The sequence below is a fragment of the Protopterus annectens genome, chromosome 7.part0 (genome assembly GCF_019279795.1).
Source record: "Protopterus annectens isolate FY-2018-M chromosome 7.part0, PAN1.0, whole genome shotgun sequence".
NCBI classification, from domain to species: Eukaryota; Metazoa; Chordata; order Ceratodontiformes; family Protopteridae; genus Protopterus; species Protopterus annectens.
In genome coordinates, this window is record NC_056739.1 from 89,801,672 (window position 1) to 89,829,300 (window position 27,629).

Below are 27,629 nucleotides of genomic sequence, written 5' to 3' on the forward strand. Positions count from 1 at the left end.
TATTAAAAATGTAGGCATTACAATGCAAAAAGAGAAAAAAAGGCTGGAGAAAAGCATGTTTGTTAACAGGCTGTAATTTTGGGTTGTTGATGTGGGGGGTGTAATGTAAAAGTAAACAGGTCCTAATACATATAGAGCTAATATGTTGTCTCTTATTTTTGCATAGGTGAATGGATTAAGAACACTGGCTTAATCTAATAACAAGTTTTCAGTGGAAACAAGTAAACAAAAGAACACTGAATACATTGAAAAGTTTTCCTTTAGAAATAAACGTTCAACATGTCTTTAGAACTTGGCAGCTGAGGGCTACATGTTTTCCTTATGTTTCCATGGAAACAAGCTGATAAGAAGACAATAAAAAGCCAGAACACTGTTTTTAACACTAACAGTTAAATCTTTTCTGAAGGCATGTACATTGTTTTTCACATCTGGGAGGAGAATAAAGATAAAAAAGGACAGACAGCAATTACTGTAAGTAGGAGCACAGGCAGTAACATGCATCTTAGCATGGACAACCATAACTTTAGGTAAGATGATACCTGTGTCTGCAGCTGTCTCTTTAGGACAACTGTTCCTATTAGGAATGTTAAACTTCATTATTTGATTATGTGCACAGTTTTGTGAGTTTGTATTAATTTAACAGGTTATGGGATCTTTTGGTGTGCAAGTGCATTTTTTGAGGGTTTTCATTTAAGTAAAAATGTATTGTAAAATGTGATACGCATTTAAATGGAGATGGCAAAAACAAATGTATAAAAGATTAACCTGCCAAACATTAGTGGGTGTATGTATCACAAAAGCTGGAAACAATTAACTAAAAACGTTGTTATATACAATAGTTGGGAATAATAGCTTCTTATCATAATAATGACACTTTACATATTATCACGGAATGTGAAGGGTCTCACACGTACAGACAAAAGGAAAGAGCACTGAATTAAATTAAGAAATGGAGAGTGCAAATAGCAATGCTATAGGAGAGACATTTAGAAAGAAATGAGAATGTGAATTTGATAAAGAAAGGATTTCTGGATATCTATTCAGCCGAATACCAGGGACAAAGGAAAAGGGTAGTACTTATATTAATTGCTATAGGAGTTCCTATAGTGACAGAAAAGGGAAAAAAATGATAATAATGGTAAATTTGTGGTTGTAGAGGGATACTTTCAAAGGATGAGGATTATGCTGGCATGTATTTGTATTCCACCTAAAACTGCTATTATGGAGTTTAAGAAAATTTGGGGAGAAATAATCAGCTTTCAGCAGGGAATATTACTTATAAGTGAGGACTGGAACTTGATTTGCAACAATGAGGATGTATCTTGGGGGCCTAGAAGGGAAAATCTATAAAAAAGAGGGCAGATTTATTAAGATACTTATGAAAATATTCGGTATGATAGATGTGAATTCAGTAGTAGGAACTCAGACAGAATTTACACACTATTCCCCAAGGTACAATGAATGGGCTAGACTAGCTAGATATTATATTTCACAGGAACATCTTCATTTAATTGAGAGATCTGAACACATCCAATAAATATTTAAGACCATGTGCCAATAATAACTAAAATAAAAATGCAGTGTAATGAAGTAAAAATGAGATACTGGCGTTTCCCCCACCTACCTGTTAAAAAGAGAGGAGTTTAAGGAATGGGTAGTGGAAATTATTCAGGAGTTATTAAGCAAGATAAAAAGTACTTCCGACATTATAGCTAGTGAGTAGGATAAAATGAAAGTGAAGTAGAAGAGGCACAACTGCAGACTGCTAAAGAGAAAATAAGGGAGTGCCTGTAAAATATGCATGAGTTTAGAAAGATCGCTATCGAGCAACTGTTTTTTGACAATAACTCCAGAACACAAAAAATTTAGCAGAATGACTTAGGCAACAGAAAGAAGAAAAGGTTGTTGCCAAACTTAGGAAGCCTATAACAAGAAAAAAAAAAAACAGAGGGATTAAGAGATATTTCATAAATGTCACGAGAATCCGTATAAAAGCAGAGAAATATGGAAATCAAGAAAAAAGCACAAATTGAACTATTTACAGAAGACTTAAATATGCCAAGGTTAGAGGTAGATGAGGCCTGACAATTAAGAGTTAAGACAGGAGGAGATAAGTTAAAATGGTGAGGTAAATGAATTTGCAGGAAAGTCTCCAGGAACAAGTGGTATTCCACTGGAAATTTGGAAACTATGAGGGAAGAATCTGATACAGAGCTGTAAAGTTCTGTATAACAGTATCTTAAAAGGAGGAGATGCACTAATGTTCTGGAAGAAAGCGGTGGTAGCTGTAATACCTAAAAGACCCATCAGATCCAGCTTCATACAAGCCCATTTCAATACTAAACCATGATTATAAAGTGTTTATGTCTATAATGGCTAAAAGAATGGCAAAGGTGATGTCAAAATTGATAGAGATGGATCAATGTGGTTTTGCAGAAGGGAGTCAACATTTGACAACATTAACAGAACATTGATGATCCAGAGGGAAGCTGAATGTAAGAAAATACCACAGTTGTTGGTGGGTCTTGATGCAGAGAATGCATTTGACAGAGTAAGCTGGGAGTTTATGAGCAGGGTAATGGAAGTATTTGCATTCCCCGATAAAATTATAAGGTTGATTAGGAGGATATATGAGGGATCGGAGGTGAAAATTAAAGTGGGCGGGGTCCTCTCTGATAATTTCTGTTTGAGCAGAGGAACCAAGCAGGGGTGTCCTCTCTCTCCCCTTTGTTATTTGCATTACATTTAGAACCACTGGCAAAGAAAATAAGACTCAGAAATTCAAGGATATAATTGGTATGGTAGCCAAGAAAAGCTGGCTCTATTTGCAGATGATATTATTTTATACCTGATAAAACCAGAAAAGGACATTTCAATTTTGAAGAACATTTTGAGGCAGTTTCAGATCTTTTCAGGATACAAAATTAATGAAGTTAAAACAAAGGCAATAGCTGTAAATTATGCATCCTCACATGAATGGGTTCCAGCAATAGCCATATTTATGGGGACATGATAAAATGAAGTACATAGGAGTATGGATTAAAAGAACTCTGGTGTGGCAGCTAAAGATATGTGGGAAGAGACTAAACAAAAGATAATACAAAAACTGAGAAATTGGAAACTCTGTTATATGGATATGGAGAGCAAGATACAAGCAGTGAACATGTTTTTAGTCCCTTTAGTTTTATACACAAGTTAGGCATACATTTATCAACCAGAGGATAAGTTGTGTATAGCAATTAATAAAGAGCTGAAGGATTTTATCTGGTATGGGAAGATGGCAAGAGTCAAGTGGGATAATCTGATTCTTCCAACCGAACAAGGCGGTTTGGGATTACCCGATTTGCAGGGTATTTCAGAGCTATACAGTTAAGGCTCTATACATAGCACAAGCAGAAACCTATAATTCAAAGTGGAAATAAATGATGATGAAACAGTGGGAAGCTCAAAAACCAAGGAGAGACTGTGATGATTTTGGATGCAAATCATAAAGAGGAATAAAAATAACCATGCAGAATATTATATTCATAAAGTAGCATAAAGTATCATAAGAACTAAGCCAACACAGGAATGAAGAAAGGGGATCCAGCTGATAGGGATGATGTCAATTAGGGATACAGACAACAGGAAAGAGGGAGCTAGAATTTATTAGAGAAAACTGGTAAAATAACAGATTATTGCGAGAAAATAATTAAGAGAGGGAAATGTAATAGAATGGGAGGAGACCAGGAATTTATTTGGACTGCAGGGTATTGATTGTCTTCCCTATCAAGGACTGATAAGAGAGTATGAGCAATGAGTTTTTAGTATAATCTAGGACAGAAGCTGCTGTTAATAAAGGAATAATTAGTACAGCATACAAGATATTGTAAGATAACTATAAGAATCAATCAGAGGAGGTTAGAAAGGATTGGGAGACAGACTGGATAAGCAATTATTCACAAAGAAACTATGGAAGGATATATGTTTGTCACCCAAATGTCACCAAAATATGGTTTATGATTTAGGATTTTTGCTTGGAAATGTCTGCCACTCACTGCACTCCCAGAAATATGTTCCCAATTACCTCTTTCTTCCCTATCAAACCTCCAACATTTACTATCTACCAGAGGAAAATTTCTCTGGAGTCTACTTAGAGTAAAAAAATATCTATGTAAACATTTCCAAGAAAAATTTTAAATCTTCTAGATTTTGTTGCATATTTAGGAGACATACATATATCCTCCCAGTGTTCCTTTGTGAATTGCATATCCAATCTCTCTTCCCAATCCTTTTTGAACTCCTCTGATTGACTCATAGTTACTGTGCAATATTTTACATGCTGTACAAATTATTTTCCTTTTTTAGCAGCAACTTGTGTTCTAGATTCTACTAAAAGCTACCAGTGCTGGTTTTGTTTTGGACCCACCTATTTTCTTCTCTCTGCTTATATTCTGATATCAATCCTTGACAGGGAAAGGCAATCTCTAACATGCAGTCCAAATAAATTCTTGGCATTTAACCATTCTATCATCTTTCCCTCTCTAGTTATTTGCTCTCAATGCCTTGATTTATTTGCCAGTTTTCTCCAATAAATTCCAGCCCCCTCTTGACTACTGAATGTATCCCTAATTGCAGTCATCCCTAGCAACAGAATCTCCTTCCTCCATTCCCGTGTTGGCTTAGTTCTTAGAAAATGTTCTGCTACTTTATGGATATGATATTCTGTATGATTATTGTTATTCTCCTTAAAATCCCAGTGTCTCTTTGTTTCCTGAGCTTCCCACCTTATTTCAGCATCATCCCTTTCACTTTGAATTATAGTTTTCTGCTTGTTTATGGGAGCCTTAACTGTGTAGTTCTGAAATACTCCTTCAAAATGGATAATCCCAATCTGCCTTGTTCTACTGGAAGAATCAGTTTATCCCACTTGAGTCTTGCCATCTTCCCCTCCCAGATCAGGTCCTTCAGCTATTTATTAATTGCTACCCACAATTTCTCCACTGGTTGATAAAAATATGCTGGCAGTTTTTGTATTATCTTTTGTTTAGTCTCTTCCCACATATCATTATTTCCAACACCAGAATAATTTTTAATCCATACTCCTAAATACTTCAGTTTATCATGTTTCCATAAATAAGAATATTGCTGAACCGGTTTGTGTGTGGGTATATAATGTCCTGCTAATGCCTTTGGTTTAACTTCATTAATTTTGTATCCCAAAAAGATTTGAAACTGTCTCAAAATGTTCCACAACACTGTAACACATCTTTCTGGTTTTGCCAGGTATAAAATTATATCATCTGCAAATACAGCCAGCTTTTCTTGACTACCATACCAATTATATCTTTGAAATTCTGAGTCCCTTGTTTTCTTTGCCAATGGTTCTAAATATAATGCAAAAAGCAAAGGGGACAGAGGGCAACCTGCCTGGTTCCTCAGCTAAAGTAGAAATTATCAGAAAGGACCTCACCCACTTAAATTGTCACTTATGATCCCTCATATATTCTCCTAATCAACCTTATAATTTTTTCAGGCAATGCAAATGCTTCCATTTCCTTGCTCATAAAGTCTCAGCTTACTGTGTCAGATGCTTTCTCTGCATCAACGCCCACCAACAACAATGGTATTTTCTTGCGTTCTCCTTTCCTCTGGATTATCAATGTTCTGTTCATAGGTAGGTACTAGGCTATCTGCCCGAGGGCATTTAAAAGCCTAGCCAGAGTGTGTCGGCTTTCGCCGCCCCACTGATTAATTAACTGATCCTCTGTCAAGCAGAGCCAATGAAATGACCCCAGGGGAGTATTTTCTGTTACCCATCCACTCCTCAAGGTTTCTCTTCAAGAGTGTTAGTGAGGGGCTCTCCCTGATGTAATTTGGAATTTTGTTCCAAAGCATGGGGAGTCTCTGTGACAGGAATCTATCCCTCCAGCATGTTCTATTTATTGTTGAGGCGAGGTTTAGCTCACTAGAGCGCGTGGCTTGCAGTGACTTTGATTTCTTTAGGTGGAGCATGTCCATCAATTTTGAGTTGGACATGGCTTTGTAAGTCAGGCAGATATCACCTCTGAATAAGCGATATGCCACTGAATACAGCCAGAGTTTTTTCAGTCAGTCTGCATAAGACATATGTTTGAGACTAGCAATCCTCTTGGTGAGGTACTTTTGTGGTCTTTCCAGCTGCTGGAAGTGTCTTGTGAGGTACATCCCAAATGGGGCATTGTACTCTATGATGGGTCTAATGAGTGACGAGTAGAGGGGCACTATAACCTCTTTATTTCTAGATGCAAACCGTTTAGTAATTAGATGGGCCAAATAGAAGGATTTCCTAACTACTTTGGCAATATGATTGACAAAGGAGAGATTACTATCTACCTGGGTCCCCAGATCTCTTATTACCTCTTCTGTATTAAGGGGGCTGCCATCTATGTGGCAATTTGTGGGTGTTTTGTTTTTTCCAAATGGGATGACTATGCATTTTTTGGCATTTAGCTTGACGCCATGACTTTAAGACCAGGTGTCCGTCTCAGTAAGGCCCTTTTGGAGGATGCCCATGTCAGCTGGAGAGTCAGTTATGGCTCCCAGTTTGCAGTCATTGGCGAACTTGGTTAGCCATAGTCCTCCTGTGTTTGCCTGTACTTCTGAGAGGTATATGCCGAACAGTAGGGGGTCTTAGGACTGAGCCTTGCGGGACACCACTTGTGACTGGTTTAGAGTTGGACCTGGAGCCCGGTATTCTTACCATGTGAGTTCTGTCTGTAAGCCAGTTGGCAACCCATCTCATGACGTAGGGGTTTATGTTCAGGCTGGTGAGTTTTTTCTGTAATACCCGAGTGGGGAATGATGTTGAAAGCCTTGGCGAGGTCAAGGTAGGCTGTGTGAACCACCTTTCCCTCGTCTATGGCCCTGGTGACTGTCTCGAAGAAGTCAACCAGGTTTAGTAGGCATGATCTGCCCTTAACAAAGCCGAACTGGGTCGGGTCAAGTGTTTGGAGGTTCCCAATGTCTTTGTTAATGAGTTCCATGATGATGCGCTCCATAGCCTTGCAGACCAGGCTAATCAGGCTTATGGGGTGATAGTTACCAGGGTCAGTTGTGGCCCCTCCTTTGTGGAGAGGAATAACTGTTGCTGTGCACCATTCTATGGGCATCTAGCCTTTGGAGAGGTTGAGGTTGAACAGCGTGTTTAGGTGAGGGGTTAGCTCATTCTGTAGTTCGTGCAAGATGCAGCCTGGGACACCATCTGGTCCCATTGACACTGTTATTTTGGCTTTTGAAAGGGCTGTTTTCACCTGTGCGTCTGTGATTTTTGGGACATTACACTTTTTCCGGTATTGTTGTGGGCCCTTTTGGAGGTGAGAGGGGGGTGAAGTTTGCACTGAATCTATCTGCCAGGATGTTGGCAATATCAGTAGGTTGAGTATATTTTGTGCTATTTTGCACTAGTTCAGTGCATATCTGTGAGTTGCCACTTAGATGCTTAATATAGCTAAAGAAGGCTTTGTGGTTATCTTTTGAATCCCTGGCTATTTTTCTTTTGAAGTTAGCCTTAGATGATTTCATGAGGGACCTCAGTTTCTTACTGATACTGATCAGGGATGTCTTTTCTTTTTCCTGAACTAGTTTCCTCCTTCTATTGTATAGCTTGTTTATTGCAGGGGTCCACCAAACTGGTTTCCTTCTCTTAGGTTTTGATAGGGATGGCACGATCCATGTATCCTTGTAGGTGCTCATAGAATGCATTTGTAAAGGTTTCTACATCTTGGGCAGCATTATCCTTTAGCGTGGGGGCTGTGAAATTTACCACCTCTGTCTTAAGTAAGGTGAAATTTGCTTTAGAAAAGTTTTTTACTGTGGTTTCCTTGGTTGGGGGTGGTGGTGGGGTGTGGACATCCAGAGTGATTAGTTTATGGTCTGATCTAACCAGTAACGGGTAGACCTCCGGTGTGGAACACCTGTCGCCCATGTTGGTGATGACCATGTCCAACATGTTTTCACCTCTGGTAGGGGAATTTACCAGCTGATCCAGGGCGTTTGAGTTGCTGAATTCCAGGAAGCGCTGGGTCTGGGAATTTGTACTAGATTAGTTTTCCCAGTGAATGGTAGGGTATTGAAATTGCCCAATATCAGGGTGTTTGGTAGGACCTTCATGTTTTCCAGTGTCTCCAGAAAGGTGGAGTGGTGGTCCTGGGTCATGGAGGGTGATCTGTAGCAGGCCACAACTTGCATTGCAGATCTGCCCGCTGTTAGTTGTACATGGATGATCTCAGAGGTATCATGCTATGCCACTAACCTGGAGGTGTAGGTATCCCTGATGAATATGGATACACCCCCTCCTTTTGTGTTTCGGTCCGTCTTCTGTGGCCGAAACGTGTGGTATGAGTTGTAGCCCGGTAGTGCTGGGGTGGTCTCTGGAGCGTTGAACCAGGTTTCAGTTACTGCACAGATGTCGACGTTCTCCATACTGAGGAGTGCTTTGAGCGTGTGCATTTTGAGATTTAAACTCCTGGCATTGAGTAGCATAACCCTCAGTTTTTTGTTAATTGTGCTGTTTACAGAGGTGGGTTTAACTTTTGAGCCCTGCCATAAAAAGGCACTATGGGGGCAGCAAGAGCCTTGGCCAGTATTCGAAAGCCTAGGGGTGACAGGTGCAAGCCGTCTCTTGCGAAGCAATGCGGATTGTCGAGCATGTCATCTCAGGCTGACAGACACTGGATCCCCTTTGAATGACACCAGAAGCTTAGCCAATTGTTGAAATTGATCATTTTTCTTTATACTGAGGTATCATTCTTGGTGAGGGCAGGATGCTACTCAGGGTCAGGGTCATACCAGCCTGGGCTACATGATCAGAGAACTCTTCCATGTCTCTTTTCATGTAGTCCAGGGAGGTACATCTCAGGTTATTCACACCAACATGAACAATGACAGAGTCATATTTGTACTTGTTCTGGAGTGACCTGAGTGCTTGTGTTATGTGGCGGATTCTGGCTCCCGACAGGCAGCTAACAGTAACCTTCTGCTAGTCCAGCCTAGTGAGTGGGATGTCAGTGTGCCTGACTACAGAGTCACCTATTGCTAGTGTGTTAGGTATGTTATTTCGCCTGAAGGGCTGTGATTGTGCGGCACACTGATTTTATGTTTTGTGTGTTGTCTGGTTTGTGACAGGAAGTGCAGGTTGTTTGGGTGTCTGCTTTGGAGGTCTCTGATGCTTTTGCAGGTTTTTATTTAGAGCCTCCGAGTATGGTTTTGTGTATTTATGTGTATTTTTTTGCCAATTTTTGTTAATTGTTGTTAATGCCGTTTTTGTTAATGTTGTCAAATGTTTGTCTTTCCTCCACAAAACCACACTGAGGTGTATCAATAAATGTTGGCATTACTTTTGTCATTCTTTTAACTATTACAGCCATTATACACATGAACACTTTATAATCATGGTTTAGTATTGAAATTGGCCTATATGAAGCTGGGTCCAATGGATCTTTACCCTCTTTAGGTATTACAGTCAGCACAGCTTTCTTCCAGGATATTGGTACTTCTCCTCTTAAAATACTGTTAAACAAAACCTTCCAGATCTTTATTAGTTTTTCCCTCCTAGCTTCCAAACTTCCACAGGAATACCATCTATTCCTGGTGACTTTCCTGTAGATTGGTTATACATCACAATTTTATCTCATCTCCTCCTGTCCTAACCATTAGTAATTGAGACTCATCTACCACTAACTTTGGCATATTTAATTCTTCTATAAACATTTCCATTTGTAGCTTTTCCTGATTTTCATATTTCTCTGCTTTATACAGACTTTCACAGAATTTCTGAAATATTTCTAATACCGCTACAGGATCTCTTGTTACAGGCTTCCTAAGTTCGGTGATAACCCTTTCTACTTTCTGGAGCCTGAGTTGTTGTGCTAAAAGTTTTTGTGCTCTAGTGTTACTAAAAACAGTTGCTTAACAGTAATCTTGCTAAACTCGTGCATAGTATTGAGGTAATCCCTTATTTTCTCCTTAGCATTGTGCAGTTGGATCCTCTTCTTGTTCTGTGAGATTCCCCCTATTCTGCATGACTTTAACATTAGTCAGTCCCTTTCAATAATTCTTATTCCTTTACCATAGTTCCCTTTCTTTTATTTCCACTCTATTTTTAAACTCCATCTTAATTTTATCCCACTCCCTAGCTACGTTTTCAGAAGAAATTTATATCCTCTCTAATAGCTCCTGAATAATCTCCACTAGCCATTCCTTAAATTCCTCTCTTTTCAACAGATAGGTAGGAAAGTGCCAGTGTCTCATTTTTATTTCATTACCCTGTGCTTTTATTTTAGTTATTACTGATGCATAATCTGAAAAGTTTTTATATGCGCATCAAGGCCTTCAATTAAAGGCACATGTTCATGCGAAATGTAAATGCTGTCTAACCTAGCCCAGTTTTTACATCTTGGGGAATAATATATAAATTCACTCCAAACTCCAATTACTGAATTCACATCTTCCTTCAAAAATGTACCCCCCTTTGTTATATTCCCCATATCACACAATATCAAACTGAGAACTAAAGAACCAGTACAACTTCTTCCAAGGAGCGAAAGATTTATTGGTTCAGTGCTTTCGTAAAAAAAGAAGTTTTTTACAAAAGCACTCAACCAATAAATCTTTTCCCCCTTGTTATACTTTCCCTTTTGGGCACCCCAGACACATTTTCACTGTTGGAAATCTCATTCCAGTCCCCCACCTAAAAATAATATTCCTTGCTGAAAACTGATGAATTCTCCCAGAATTTTCTTAAGCTCCATTACAGCAGTTTTAGGTGGAATATAAATACATCCCAGTGTAATCCTCCTCCTCCCTTGCCAGTAGCCCCTTAGCACTACATTATTTTTTTATCCTCTTCTATAACTACTGGAGCTCCTCTTGCAATTAATATAAGTACTCCTCTTCTACTTTGCCCCAGGTATTAATTCCATTGAATAACTGTCCTGTAAACTTTTCTTTATCAAATTCACATGTTCAGTTCTTTCTCAGTATGTCTCCTATAAACACAGTTATTTGCACTCTACATTTTTAATATAGTTTACTATTCTTTCTTTCTTAAACTCTAAGAAGAACTAAACAGGGAATAAATGGAGCCAGTGAGCAAAAAAAAAGTACCAAGAAAAATCAAACAGACTGACTCCAAATACAGCCAAACAGAGCAGCACCAAAACTTATAAAATTCGAAATAAGCAGCAAAAGAACAAGTGATTCAAAATCCAAACACATAGAGCTGGAAACTGTATAGAAGATGAACTTTTAATACAATAAATAAATAAAAGCAGAGGAGCATTTTGCATATAGCTTCTTCAGAACTTTAGTAAAATACACAACACACTTAGATGTTTAAATAGTATGATATCCGCAGACCTAGATCAAACTAGCCAATAAAATACTGCATTGTAAGTGAATGGAGTACATTCTGTCCAAGAAAAAACAAAGCATTTACAGAGCAATATACACAAAAACATCTGAATATACAGAATAAGAAATAAATTATGAAAGCAATTACACTTTCTGCAATCTACGAGAATTTAAGATAGGTTTAATAGAAACATGTTCATTCAGGCCAGGTTCACAATCTGACCTGAAGTTAAGAATCCATTTCAGCTCTGATTTCTGTGTTTTATTAGTAACATCACCTAGTCGCTCTGTGGGAACAATAGAATCAATAGCCATAAACATAAACTTGTGGACAGCACCTGCTTGTATAATGTGCTTACCTACGCACTGGTCTCATTAGACTGCCTAATGCAATATACGTGGTCTCTGATTCGGTCACAAAGACATCTACCCGCCTTCCCTATATAAAGCACAGCACATGTAGTACAGTGAGCCTGACAGACAATGTTACGAGTGTTACAGTTTGCTGTGACTTTAAATTTAAACAGTTGTCTTGAACGGGGATGTTAAAGAGGAAGAAAATCATGGCAAAAATTAGGAGGTGCAGTACCCAGGAGGATAAAATCACTCTCAAGAAACTGAACAAACAACTCAAGAGGACAAATAAAGTCAATAAAACCAAATTTGAGGTATGTTTGCCTCCCAGGTCAAGGACAACCACAAAGCATTCCTTAACTATGCCCGGAACCTCAAAGGCAATACACAATTGTGTGCAGAGCTCACTGTAAAAGGAGCCATCTATACTGAGCCAGAAGACATAGCAAACCTCCTGGCTGATAAATTCAGCTCCAACTTTATCCCCCCTCCCCAAACCTTCCTCAGGAAATACCATCAAATATAACCCCCCGTACTATCACTAGGGAAAAGGTCCTTAATGCTCTCTCTAGAACCAAAAACACTGCATCAATGGGCCCAGACAATATCCCAGGATGACTTCTAAATAGCATGGAACATGACCTATCAGGGCCACTGGAATTACTATTTAACTGTAACCTCCAAACAAGTTTTTTGCTTCATGAATGGAGAAAGGCAACAGTCATCCATATGCACAAAGATGGGCCATCTACAGATCCTGGAAACTACAGAATCACAAGTCTCACTAGTTTTATATGTAAAGCCATGGAAAGAATCATCATGGAGATGATCAACAGAGATATAGTAAACCTCCAGACACTGACCCAACCCAGTTTGGTTTCGTCAAGGGCAGATCATGCCTACTCAACCTGGTGGACTTCTCTGAGAAGGTCACCAAAGCAATGGATGAGGGCAAAATCATTCACACTGCCTACCTTGACCTGGCCAAGGCATTTGACACAATACCCCACTCGGGCATTGTTGGCAAACTCAAAAGGTTAGGTACAAACCATAATGTCACCCAGTGGATAGCCAGCTGTCTCACAGACAGGACTCAGGAAGCTAGTAATGGGGATGCCACCTCTACAAAGAGGCCAGTCACAAGTGGAGTCTCTCAGGGATCAGTCCTTGGACCACACCTTTTTGGCATTTACTTCTCAGATGTCAAGGCCAATGTCATTGGTCTCTGGCTGACTAAGTTTGCAGATGATTGCAAATGAAGAGCTGTCATTGAATGTTCTCCAGGAAGGGCTGACACAGAAACAACTGGTGTCAGAGCCAGAGACTAAAACTAAATGCCAAGAAATGCATAATAGCATCCTTCGGGAATTCATCCATCCCTGGTAACTATTATATTGAAGGCAGAAATACTCCAGAAGTACTATATACCATAAACATCCACAGCACACGATAATCACAAACAAGAAACTTTTAATGAAGCTTTCAGGTTTACACCCTTCATCAGCATACAAAATCACAACACATTAACACATTTAAATAGAGGACCATTATAATCACATGATCAAGCCAGCCATTCAAAGGACCACTATAATTAAATATGCAAATTCAATTTAAAAACATCTAATAAAATTAATTTTCATGCAGTTACTTGTTAAAAGCATAATAAAAGTACAAAAAACTGTTACATATATATATATAGACAAATAATTACATCTACACATTTAGAAATACTATACACTTAATACTATAAATTTTCTCTCTGCCTCTTGGTCAAAACTGGTTTTAAACTGACTGTCCCATTAAGGCCTGGATACTTATCAGCCTGTAGTCGCACTATCCACTCATACTCTTTTAGCAACAAAAGATTATCAATATCACCCCCTCTAATGCCCAACTGCAGAATAGATATACACCTAAACTTAAATGCATGTGTCTGAAAATCATGCAGATGCCTGTATAGCCCATTTGTCTCAAGCTTTCTTTTTATTTCAGATCTATGTTTTATTATCCTATCCTTCAGCTTCCTAGCTGTTTTCCCTACGTAAAATGCACTACATAGGGTGCAGGTAGCAAGGTAAACTAATCTGGTAGAATTACAGTCTGCTCCACAAAAAAAGTCAAACCATTCACCTGTTGTAGGATGCTGAAAGCTACTATTAGTGTCGTATATGTCAGGGCAACAGACACATTTATAACATTTAGATGTATTCATCTTCGTTCGTACAGGTGATATTTCACTTTGAAAGTCTTTGTAACATAGCATCTGTTTAAGTGTCCGACCATTTCTGAACGCATACTTTGGTGTCGGACCTAACAGATCTTTCAAATCTGGTTGGGCCATTAATATAATCCAGTTTTTTTCAATAATCTTACAGACATCATATGTATTGGCATTATAGGTAGTAATGAATCTTAAGACACAACTATCTTTTGTCCTATTCATTTCAACATGCACTGTCTGCTCTCCTTGCTGGTATGTCTGCTCTGTTTGTAATGTGGTTAAAAAGCCAAAAACTGGTTTGTATAAACTACTTCTACCTTGTACAACCTGTTTATAGGTCATATTAACATCCCTTAATAGATATCCATTATTAATAAATTCTTCCATCATTTTCTTAACCTCATACTCAGACATCATTCTCACTAGTTAACCTGCTTACCCTTACTAGCTGTAACTTTAGTATACTTTTATAGACATGTCCCGGATGCATACTAGCTGTATTCAAATATCTAGCTGCATGCACATCTTTTCTATGTATCATCGTCTGTAACTCATCACATTTCCTATACAACTTAACATCTAAGAATACAACATTATCCTTAGAAAAATTCATTTTAAACTTGAGAAAATTCGTCGTAGAGTAGCTATGGGTACATCAGTAGCAAACACGTTTGCGAACTTGGTCCTATATATGTGGGAAAAGCAGTACATATTGAATGAAAGGAATCAATTTAAACATCTACTGGACTGTTATTGTAGATTTGTTGATGATTGCTTTTTTGTATGGACAGGTACAATAAGTGAATTGGAAAGTTTTTTGCTGTATTTGAATTCTACGACGAATTTTCTCAAGTTTAAATTGAATTTTTCTAAGGATAATGTTGTATTCTTAGATGTTAAGTTGTATAGGAAATGTGATGAGTTACAGACGATGATACATAGAAAAGATGTGCATGCAGCTAGATATTTGAATACAGCTAGTATGCATCCGGGACATGTCTATAAAAGTATACTAAAGTCACAGTTAGTAAGGGTAAGCAGGTTAACTAGTGAGAATGATGTCTGAGTATGAGGTTAAGAAAATGATGGAAGAATTTATTAATAATGGATATCTATTAAGGGATGTTAATATGACCTATAAACAGGTTGTACAAGGTAGAAGTAGTTTATACAAACCAGTTTTTGGCTTTTTAACCACATTACAAACAGAGCAGACATACCAGCAAGGAGAGCAGACAGTGCATGTTGAAATGAATAGGACAAAAGATAGTTGTGTCTTAAGATTCATTACTACCTATAATGCCAATACATATGATGTCTGTAAGATTATTGAAAAAAACTGGATTATATTAATGGCCCAACCAGATGTGAAAGATCTGTTAGGTCCGACACCAAAGTATGCGTTCAGAAATGGTCGGACACTTAAACAGATGCTATGTTACAAAGACTTTCAAAGTGAAATATCACCTGTACGAACAAAGATGAATACATCTAAATGTTATAATTGTGTCTGTTGCCCTGACATATACGACACTAATAGTAGCTTTCAGCATCCTACAACAGGTGAATGGTTTGACTTTTTTTGTGGAGCAGACTGTAATTCTACCAGATTAGTTTACCTTGCTACCTGCACCCTATGTAGTGCATTTTACGTAGGGAAAACAGCTAGGAAGCTGAAGGATAGGATAATAGAACATAGATCTGAAATAAAAAGAAAGCTTGAGACAAATGGGCTATACAGGCATCTGCATGATTTTCAGACACATGCATTTAAGTTTAGGTGTATATCTATTCTGCAGTTGGGCATTAGAGGGGGTGATATTGATAATCTTTTGTTGCTAAAAGAGTATGAGTGGATAGTGCGACTACAGGCTGATAAGTATCCAGGCCTTAATGGGACAGTCAGTTTAAAACCAGTTTTGACCAAGAGGCAGAGAGAAAATTTATAGTATTAAGTGTATAGTATTTCTAAATGTGTAGATGTAATTATTTGTCTATATATATATATATATATGTAACAGTTTTTTGTACTTTTTTATACTTATGTATTATGCTTTTAACAAGTAACTGCATGAAAATTAATTTTATTAGATGTTTTTAAATTGAATTTGCATATTTAATTATAGTGGTCCTTTGAATGGCTGGCTTGATCATGTGATTATAATGGTCCTCTATTTAAATGTGTTAATGTGTTGTGATTTTGTATGCTGATGAAGGGTGTAAACCTGAAAGCTTCATTAAAAGTTTCTTGTTTGTGACTATCGTGTGCTGTGAACTATTATATTGAAAACAGACCCCTTAGAGCTGACCCAGTAGTCAGGAACTTAGGGACACACATAGATAGTAATCTAGCCTTTGACCATCATGTGTTTACAGTGGTGAGGAAATCATTCTATATTGCACAACTTATAAACAAAGGTATGGCATCTAATTCCAAGGAAGTCATTGTTCCACTGTATTCGGCATTCATCAGACCTATCATAGAGTACAATGTCCCCTTTGGTATGTACCTAACCAGGCATATCCAACAACTGGAATGTCCACAGAGGTTCCTCACTAAAAGAATACACGGCATAAGTAAAATGTCCTATGCACCTCACCTCAAGACCCTCTTCCTATATTCTGTCTTCTACAGGCTTTTGAGGGGAGATCTATGCCTGGCATACAGGGCATTGTCAGACCCCACTCTGATGGACCACCTGCATATCCACAAAACAAACAGCACCAGAATTACCTGTTCTAAACATTTAAACCTTGTCTGTGATATAAATAGGACCTGCTGGAGAGATGGGTATGTATTCCAGAGACTACCACGTCTATGGAACAGGCTCCCCCATCCATGTGAAGCAGAGTTCCTCCTTAACCCAGTTCAAGTGCAAGTTGGATGGGAAACCAGAAATTCACCCCTAGTTTGGCACCTATGTCTCTAATGGACACAGGTAACCTGTAAATGGTTAATCTCCCAGGCCCATGCTTACACTTATCAAGGGTATCAAGACTTGTCAGAGATTTGGGATGCATGGCTAGGCTTAAAAAGGCCCTTGTGGTCGTTAGCCTAGTAAACACCTATGAACCTATAAAAAGCTATTAGAACCATCAATAAAAGGGCAAAAATTACACCTCCCACAGGGATATGTACCAAAGGATGAATGTTCCTTATTAAAGCTACAGGAACTCCTAGGGTAACACAACATCTGTTTGAGAGAGTTAAGGAATTTTTATAATACAAATGAGGCCTCTCATGCACCAGCTGTGCCACATCAGGGTCAGTCATAAGAATATTCCAGTTCCTATGAAAAATGTTCACAATGTCTTTGTTATCATAGGTGAATGTCAAACCCATTTGATCAGGGTCGGAGTCAGTGCACATAACCCTCTCCTTTTTTTTCCAAGGGTGACTCAAAGGTTTCCCATGTGTAGATGTAAGCATCATTCTTTCCATACAGCCCTTTCATATCTCTTTCTTAGGTAACACTCTTCTTCCAAGGTCTCATTTAAACCCCACAACATCCTCAATAAACTATTTCTCTACATTATTCATACATGAAATTCTCATTGTCTGTCCTTTAACGATACTCTTAAAAACATGGTGAGGATGCACGGTAGATCGATGGGCAAAATGTGGTTTAGAACACACTTTTCTATGAAGTCTGGTATAAAAGCTATCAGTACCATTTCTGGTAAGCCTTACATCCAAAAAATCCATTGCATCTGATAAATATTTTATGGTAAACCTCAAGAAATGTGTTATAGTATGTAAGAAATCTACAAACTCATTCAATTCAGCAGGTGTCCCAGAGCATAAAATAAAGAGGTCATCAACAACTGTCCGTAAAAGAGAATATGCTCCTTGTACTCAGCCAAATCGAAGACACTCCTCTCTTTTTTAATTTCTCCAAGTCTTCTGGCTTTCTAATATGACTGGAATGGACCCCATTCCCAAGTCAAAGTAAGGTTAAAGCTCATGAAATTAATATTATCTCAATCTTTGATGTCAGCCAGAAGTGCTTTTTGCAGCACCCACAATGTGCCCAATAATGGCTCCTTCTGCAATTCATATGGGGTTACATGTACTGGCAACATATCTAAATTCGATTGTAGACTCTTTTTTTTATATACGACCCCGTTGCTCCTCCTACTATTGGAACTGTCTGGGTATCTTTCTTCCACATGGCTCTTGCTTCTGCCTGCAAATCCTGATATTTTATGACTTTGTGTCTCTCTGTATGCAAGATACTGTAGTCACTGGGTGTGGCGATTTCAATGATCAATGCTACTCTTGTCTTCTTTTCATGAACCACTATATCCAGTTTTCTAGCATCGGTCTTTTGAACTGTTGGTAATAGGTGATCCTATGTGATGTGGACTTCATCATTTTATATCATGCTTTCTGGCTCATGTTTTCAGTGTTTTTCAGCCACTTCAGTACTATAATGTTCACACAATCCCCAGAGCAACAGTCTTGCCAATTATGCCTTTCAGTATACAGTCCTTCTGCCACTATTATTTCACAACCAGCAACGAAGTGTGCAACTGTTTCCAATATTGTTTTACAAAACCTACATTTGTCCGTTTCTCCCACATGTTCAATGGACTTTGTAAACCAACAGGTATGTAACCCACTATCTTATTTTTAAAGAGGTGTATATCCATATTAATGTCCTTGGTTTAGGTTATATATAAATTATTTTAAGCAAATGGGCTTGAAAAATAAGATAAAATGATTAAAAAAGCACAGAGAATGATCATTATTTCTTGCATTTGCAAAGGCATTAGCTACTTTTTTCTCCTATTATCAAATGCTTTCAATCTGCGACAAGACATCAACAGATGCAAGCAAATCATAATAACGGCTGAAGAGGAAGGGAATACTTCTGTATCCAAATGAAGTCACACAAAATGACTTGGCATGTGTCTTCCTTCTGGAATTGGCACTGGTAGAGGTACCGATTAACACAATGACGATTCTAACTCTCAATATGTTTATTTAGACTACTTAAAACTAAACACGGTACAATGTAAATAAATACAAAACAAGCACTGAAGTGAAGAACAAAAAGGATACAATTTCAGGAATTAAATCATACACTTTTAAAATGATGGCTCTTAAGGGATTCTCAAAAAAGGTTTTGCCATTGTTGAAATTTTCCTTAGCTAAAGCCTTTATGTGCTGTTCTTTCTACAAATAAATTAGCCTGGTGTTTGCAAGCTGCTGTAAACCGAAGTACAGCTGTTATGTATACTTACACAGATGAAGAATTTGAGGACTTGATTGAAGGAGACGTACTGTCAGAGGCATCATGTTGCATTTTAGGAGAGGATGGTGCTGAGGAGTCTGGCGTGGCAATCTCCTCGATGTCGGAGTACGAGGTGGCTGATTTAGGTCCTTTTTTTATGCTGAATGCCTTATTAAAAGAGCTTCGCAACTGCAAGACAAGAAAAACACAGTGAGAGTTAGGTGATATAGGCTAAGACAACACTGCCATCTCTACCACTAGGTCATTGTCAGTACTCCAGCTGTCAGACAGAAGTGAGCCTGCAATATGCAACTTTTTGCGGGCCTGTCAGTCATTATTCCAGTTTTCTGTTCCAGCATTTCAGAAAGGTACTGTGCTTTGTCTCTAATACCTCTGGACAAAGTAGCAGGACAGAGGGATAACAGCAACACAAAGGATACAACCAATGGGGCACTACCCTACCATAAACCTACTGCAGTCTGTATTCCAGATATGTGGGAACATGCAGCACGAGCAGTCTCACAGGCATCGTTGCTATCAGCTGCCATCCCCGTCAGCTTACTTACACAGCCACCAAAACAGGAATTTTATTAAAGAAAAACATCTGCATTCAAACTAAAATGAAAGACAGCAGAGAAGTGATACCCACGTCTTCCAACAATTACAACAGTAAAGCAGCACATTCAGTGACTGACAACTGCACAGATCTTGGTACTACTAAAATGACACAGACACTACACATGCTGGATTGTTTTGCCTTATAGTTTACATATGTAGGATGATTAGCAGTTTAATACCTTGCATCCTTCAACAAAGGAATTAAATGTCTTTGTGAACAGCTACACTGACAAGTACTTACAAAAGGAGATCGTGACAAACTAAAGCAAGGAGTCCTAATCACCTCAGTGGCTAGCACCATCTGGTAAACCTGTAGATTTAAGGACAACAAATAATGAAGGATCTCAGAATTAAACTCACTGCACTACTGTTAATCTTCTTTTACCAATACCAAAAGCTTAGAGCCAGGTAAGCATAGGAGGGCAAAACTGAGCACATTTTATGTCACATGTTCATGGAGTATGACCGGTATACAGATGCCACAGATGTCAATTCAAGGAAATAAACAGAATATCTGTTAAAATTAAATACTGTGGAAGTTATGCAGTAGAAGTGTCTGAAGCAGCAGACATTCATAGCAAATAAGGTTGGCACTGTAATGGTGGAACTACAGAAAGATAGTAAATCTAGCTTAACAAAAGATTTCATTATTCGTCACAGGTGTCCTGCAAACTCACCTGAGCAGACATATGTGTGAACAGTATGAATGAGTAACAAATAAGCTTATGGGGTGAGGCGTACTGATGGTTACCAAGCCTGAACTAAAAGGATGTTTTGTTGATGTGCTGTACACTTCAGATTAATTAAATCAAGTGATCCAACATCATGACCCTCACAGGTGGCTTATGTATAACTTAGCTATGTTTATCAGAAGTTAATGATTTGGGACCATGCATTCGCCATCAGCATACTGTGACACATACTGCAGTAAAACATCAGGCATCAATGCCCATACAACCAGTTCTTTTCTAGCATTCATTCAGTTTGGATCCCATTACTGACTTTTGCTGTGGAATGCACCCATGTTTCTTGTGTAGAGCTTCAACGTGCCACCTGAAGTACATGTGTGCCTGTCATTTTATAAGCCACACCCACACCAGCATGTTACCGCTTGGGAGAGAAACACAACATGAAGAGCTGCTGCTGCTTTAAATACCAGCATTCCAGTCTGGCCACCCAGAGACACCAATGGAATAAGTGTCTGCCTATACCATTAATCAGGCCAGTCAGAAACCACCCACCTTTTATTCTCATAACATCTCATCAGACTTCCTATACCAGCATACAACACCCCTGCCTTCGTTAACAATTCTACTTAGCCTGCCGTCAGAAACCTAACAGACCGACCAGGTGCGATTGTTACTTTTACTAGAACAATTTAAAATATCCTCTTACCATTCCAGTCTATGGTCTTCCCATCCTACTTTTGACCAATTCAGAAAATTGGCACAACAACTTGTTTCCATACATCTTCTTCCACTAATTTACCCTTAGTCTTTCTTCTGGCATCTACACTCAAACAATTTTCTTGTTTCAAATACACAGATTCCTAACTATGTACATTCTTGTTAAATTTTCCTTTGTAATAAAAAATGCACTAAATCCTAATAATTTCCACATTTTACCTAACCATGGGAGCACCATAAAAACTTTCCATTCACCTCAACAGCATGCATATTAATTACCAATAAGTGTATACAGAAGCTGTTTTCTTTATTACAATGACAGAGTGATTCCATAAATAATTCCCATTAACATAATGAATGAACAATATACAATGTGCGTAATAAGCACTTAAATAACATCAAAGTACAAAGCCAGTCACTCCACGGTATCCTTCACATTGAAATATTTTTGGGAGATTTTTACATACTGAATATCCTTTTCTATAATGGCCATAATAACCTTATTTACGGCTCTAATAAGATTTTTTGAAATAATATATTCACTTTAGTTGATATGCCATTATTAAAGGCATCCTTGTTAAACGGCTTATTAACTTTATTCAGTTGACACGTAACTAATACTGAAATAATAAAACACCTTTGGCAGGTACTTTCGTAATGAATACTTTAAGCTAAACTTCCATAATAAGCTTGTATTATAGTTGAATAATTATTTGATAGTATTTTGCTGTTAAAGACACTCTTATTAAACATCACATTAATATGCACATTATATGCAATCCGTTTAAAAGGAATTCCCAAAAGGTATGGTGCACTGTTAAAACATGACTGTAACACTCATAATGAAACAATTTAAACATTTGTTAAATGGAAATACAAAACAAATTGCATGCAGTGCATATATAATTAATATGGAAATAACTTTATAAGTTATAACAATGCACTGCTAAGCCCAACAGTCATAATGAAACCATTTTGGGAAGTACTTGCATGCTGAATGCCCTTATTAATAACCTCCATGGTAATCTTACATTGCAATCATAAAAATAATACCGTAACCTTCATTAACTTCCCATACTAAACAACATATTAAACAGATTTAATACAATGCATCGGATGCAAACAAGAGTCATGCCGGAACATCTCAAAACTATTTTCATCATTTATAATTTTGCAAGGTTTGCAATATTTCTTTTTAGATTTACAACTCATATTGATTGTTGTAAACAACTGAAACGTTTCTTCATCTTAGGGACTGTATGGCAAACTAATGGATCCATGATGCTCTGTCAGCTTGCACTTCTGTCGAGAGAGTAGAGTGTGTGCATGTACTATCGAGTGGATATTTGGTTGCCTGGTGTTTGATCGTGGGGACCCCGGAGGATGACAGTATCACTCCCAGATGCTTGGCTCTTTACAGCAGACTGAATGTCACTCTTAGACCGGGAGGAACGAATGAGTTAATGCAGCAGTCAAAGGGAGGACTGATGGTCCAAAAGCAAAACAAAAGAATACAATATATGCACAGATATGCATGTGTGTGTGTGTGGGGGGTCTGTCTTGTCTAGTAGTAGCGTTACAGAATGCTTCTTAATAAGGTGTAGGGTTAGGGCTAGGAATATAGGCAGACTTAGTGTTAGGGATAACACAGTGGTGCAGAATGGGCAAAGCCAGGAAAGTGATTGTTCATAACCCAAAAGTGTGCAGTCTTTACTAGGATTCTTCTTTGTTCAAAAAAGGGGGTGGGATTAGGCAATGGACTCTGTTTTCTGGACTGTAAATGAATACTCCAGAATGTTTTCTCTCCTATTCATCAACTACTCAACAAGTTTACATCAGGAAGGCCAAAGCTGATCCTGGTCACATCTTAGTAGCCCTTTGGCTACTCTGGGACTACTCCAGCCCAGGTGGTGAGAATTTCTGTCACAGAGTGAAATGATCAGTAGAACAGTGTCCTAGTAAGCCATCCAGTGGAGATTTCAGAGATCATACAGACAGCTAGAAAACCTTCCTTCCTTATTGTGCACATGAGGTCAAGTGGAAAGACTTCATTTGGATACAGAAATATAATATTCCCTTCTTCTTCAGCTGTGGAACCTGTAGATGTGCACAACTTACCTCAAACAAATTTTCAGTATGGCTCTCAATTACTCCACACTCAGACTGCATGATTCAACATCTGACAATTCAACACAGACTTGTTAACCAATTTCTAAACTAGGAGGTGGTGTAAGCTCCATTTCCATTCTTCTACAAAGGGATAATCTCCCCTCATGGGATTTTAATTTTCTCATTTAAAAAGAGTAATGCAGTTACCAAGCAGACTCTGTTCAAAAGGAACAGAAAGTGCGCTATCTTTTGTCATCAGCTAGTTAGAGTGCTTTCAGGGGTCAAAGGACAGCTGTTTCTACTGTTTGCTTCAGGAAAACATCCATGGTGGACATCTGTACTGTGGCTCTTTACATAACCACTCCAAAAGTTATTGTTGTGTAAAATCTTACCATAACTTTACATGTCCTTCTCTTCTACGTGCTGCTGTATCAATAACATAAGGGAGTTTGCTTCTGGTTGACTCGAACGGCCATTTTACATAAGACAGATGCTACTGCGGAGGTACGTGCGAAGTCCTGCGTCTCTATGCGAACGTTGGTCATAAACAGACGTTGGTTACACAATGGACATCAGCATGCACCTACCTCAGAAAGTACAGTTGTGTACACTTACCATAAATGTAGATGTTCAAGTGTATTCACTGTTGCAGTCATCACATTTGGGTTATCTGCCTGCAGGTAGCCCTCAGCCGGCTTGAATACCAGAGTCTTCTGATTTCTGCATTGGATGCGGTCGCTTCTTCCATGACGTCAGGTCGTCAGTGGTATAAAATATGCAGCCGACGCTGTTACATCAGTTTTTCTTGCCCCAGATGTCAAGTGCCCCCACAATAGGAAGCAATTATATGGGATGGAACATCCCCCAGCAAAAAGCAAATGCACAGTATTTAAGCCCTAACTTTGACAGGATTTCTGTCTATACACACTGAGCACAGTGGAGGAGGGGCATTGACTACAACTCTGATCTGAGATATACAAGTATCCTGTTTTTTTGGATTATTTATACTGATTATTGTTTCTAGCAATTTATATATAGCACTTTTTATTGCCTGCTGCATAGTTTTTAGTGTATTTTATTGCTATTAACTAGTCTGCATGGCTAACTGATTTGTTTGCAGTTAAAAGCAGTCTGTAGAGTCTCTTTGCTCCTTTATCTGTTTAAAAACTTTCATTTTGTGGCTTTCTGTAGTGTTTACTGTCTGTAGGCTAACAGCTTTAGTATTGTCCTAGTTCAGATTTGCTGGCTCTGGGCCTGTTTGTTTCTACAGTGATTGTTCCAAGCAAATGAACAGGCCATCTTGAATTAGCAGAAGCATTTCTTTACCTTGGTTAGATTGCGTTAATTGGCTGCTGGCTAGTGGGGCCTGGCTCTTTTGTGCTTTTTTTAAAAAAAAGTTGTCTAAGGTTGTATCTTCTGGTATTTAAGCCCTAACTTTGAGAGGATTTCTGTCTATACACACTGAGCAGAGTGGAGGAGGGGCGTTGACTACAGCTCTGATTTGAGATATATAAGTATCCTGTTTTTTTTTGGATTATTTATACTGATTATTGTTTCTAGCAATTTATATATAGCACTTTTTATTGCATGCTGCATAGTTTTTAGTGTATTTTATTGATATTAACTAATCTGCACAGGTAACTGATATGTTTGCAGTTAAAAGCATTCTGCAGAGTCTCTTTGCTCCTTTATCTGTTTAAAAACTTTCATTTTGTGGCTTTCTGTAGTGTTTACTGTTTTTAGGCTAATAGCTTTAGTACTGGTGGCTTTGCAGTTGCCCGCCCCTACTGTAAATCTGATCTGGGACAATCGTCCCAGTCTACTGTCATTAGCTCATTCTACCTAATACAGAGAGAACATCTGAGAAGGCCTCCTGTTTCTCCTTTTTCCCTTTCAAAAAATATTTGCCTGAATCTCCTTGTGTTCTGACTGTGCTTCTCAAACATTTTGGAAATATAGAGTATATTTTATAGCATTTATTATAACTGTAATTGCCTTAATATTGCTACAGCTCAAGTGCTGTAGGTTGCACTGCATCTGAATTGTTTGTGTGTTTTAGCTGCTTTTATGTATATATAGACTTCTCTGTATATGTAGACTAGCTACTTATTCTGCTGTATTACTGCCTCTTAAATCATTTTTCAGTTGTGCACTTGCCTTGCTTCATTTAAAAAGTTTTAAATTGTTAATTTTGTAGAGTTTTAATTGCATTTACTGTTTAGGATTACACACTCAAGTGCGTTAGCCTTTTCTGTGTTTATTTACTGTATTATTGCATTGTTTAGCCTGTTTCAACAAAAAAAATACTATCTTGTTTGCTTGTTTCCCACCTTTCCTAGCCAGTCCATATCCTAGGATTTGCTGGTCTCAGGACTTTATTTTCTGTGTTCAGAGCTATCCAGACCTTCCTGTGGTAGAGGGAAGTCCTACTACTTACCAGTGGGAGTGGTGAGCATTGTACTGCCTATCTAACACTAGACGAGTGGTTTCCAGCTCTGAAATTGTAATTTTATTAGCCTTTTCAGGCTGATTTCTATCCCTTTCAATTTTCTGGCTTAAAAGCGCGTGTGTTTGCACATTTTTCACATCGTGCAGCACTGCGAGGCTACAGTTAAACTATTCCAGGTGCCAGAAAGTCTGCTCTTCAAATTATCCCTTAAAACTAGCTGGTTTCTCAGTAGTAGCACTAAAATCTGAACCCTTGTGACTAGCACTTGCTCTAGAACCTGCTGGAAAGCACTATGAAGCCTGAAACTGGTACAAGCACTCAACCCTCCTTGTCAATAAGGAGAAATTAATCGTAGGCACTAAACAGCCTATAATTGCAAAGTACCTTGCAAAGGTAAGGGAAAACAGCTCTTAAATTTTACAAAAAAGCACCTAAACAGGCATGTCCAAGGGTCAGCTTCCAGTGATTTCTCCTGTCCACCTGGTGAATCTCGGCATACTGGGGCACTGCGGCAACTGCCTCATGTACACAGACAATACCCTCCTCCTACCACCCAACACTACAACCTGCGAGAGATGCACTTACATAGCCAAACTGGAAGTAAAGCTCTCTCTGGCCAAGATTGTGCTAGACAGTCAAGAGGAGAAGGTTAACACCTGCACTACACCTCAAGCAACTCATAGCCCTTCAAAACCCACATCATCAACACCCACACATAGCAACACTAAACCCACATATGCGGAGTCCCTTAACATTAACCTGCCCAAGCAACAAGGACCTCCGAAGCTGAAACGCAAACACCAGTCACAACCAAAGTGACACATAGCTCAAAACACCAATGTGCCACCCAACAACAGCCCCTAAGGCAAGACAATGTACCCAACACTTTAGTCATTGGTGACTCTATAGTCAGGCCCATTGATGTCCCACTCACCAGGCTGAACAAGGAGAAAATTACAGTCAGCTGCCTGTCGGGTGCCAGGATCCGCCACATAATGCATGCACTCAAGTCACACCACAACAAGTACAAATACGACTCTGTCATTGCCCATGCTGGAGTGAATGACTTGAGACGTACCTCCCTGGACTACATGAAAAGAGACATGGAAGAGCTCTTGGATCATGTGGCCCAGGCAGGTATGACCCTAGCCCTGAGTAGCATCCTGCCTTTGCCCAGAATGATATAAGGACAAAATGATTGACTTCAACAATTGGCTAAGCTTCTGGTGTCATTCAAAGGGGATCCAGTACCTGTCTGCCTGGGAAGACATGATCAACAAACCATGATGCTTTGCCAGAGATGGTCTGCACCTGTCACCCCTGGGATTCAGGTTACCGGCTAAAGCTCTTGCCACCCCTATAGTGCCTTTTTTAGGCAAGGTTCAAAGGATAAAACCACCACCGTAACAGATACAAGCATGCAAAATCTGAAGGTAATGCCACTCAGTGCTACAAGTCTAAACCTCAAAATGCGCTCTCTCGAGGCACTCTTAAAAATAGAGAACATCGATATCTGTGCAGTAATTGAGACCTGGTTCAAGGCTCCAATGAGCACCCCTGCAATACCAGGCTATAACTCTTAACACACTTTTCGGCCACAAAACCATGACCGAAACACTAAAGGTGGAGGAGTGTCCATATTCACCAAGGATATTCACACCTCCAGGCTAGTTGCCCAATACAATGCATCTGAAATTCTCCAGGTGCAACTAACACTAGGTAAGACTGCAATCCAAATTGTAGCTTGCTACAGATCCCCCACCATGCCCAAAGGTTCTCACTACACCTTTCTAAACATACTGGAAAATATTAAGATACAACCAAACACCCTAATACTGGGTGATTTCGACTACCCTGCCATTAAC

General features: G+C 38.8%; 1 protein-coding gene across 3 annotated transcripts in view; it reads right to left on the minus strand.

The window, feature by feature from the left end:
- NAV1 (neuron navigator 1) overlaps window positions 1–27,629 on the minus strand; it is a 2,383,470-nt gene that overhangs the window by 396,711 nt on the left and 1,959,130 nt on the right. For all 3 annotated transcript variants that reach the window (XM_044076515.1, XM_044076516.1, XM_044076517.1), the window contains one exon: window positions 19,193–19,371. In XM_044076515.1, the coding sequence (XP_043932450.1) occupies window positions 19,193–19,371 (179 nt within the window). The remainder of the gene's footprint in view (window positions 1–19,192; window positions 19,372–27,629) is intronic.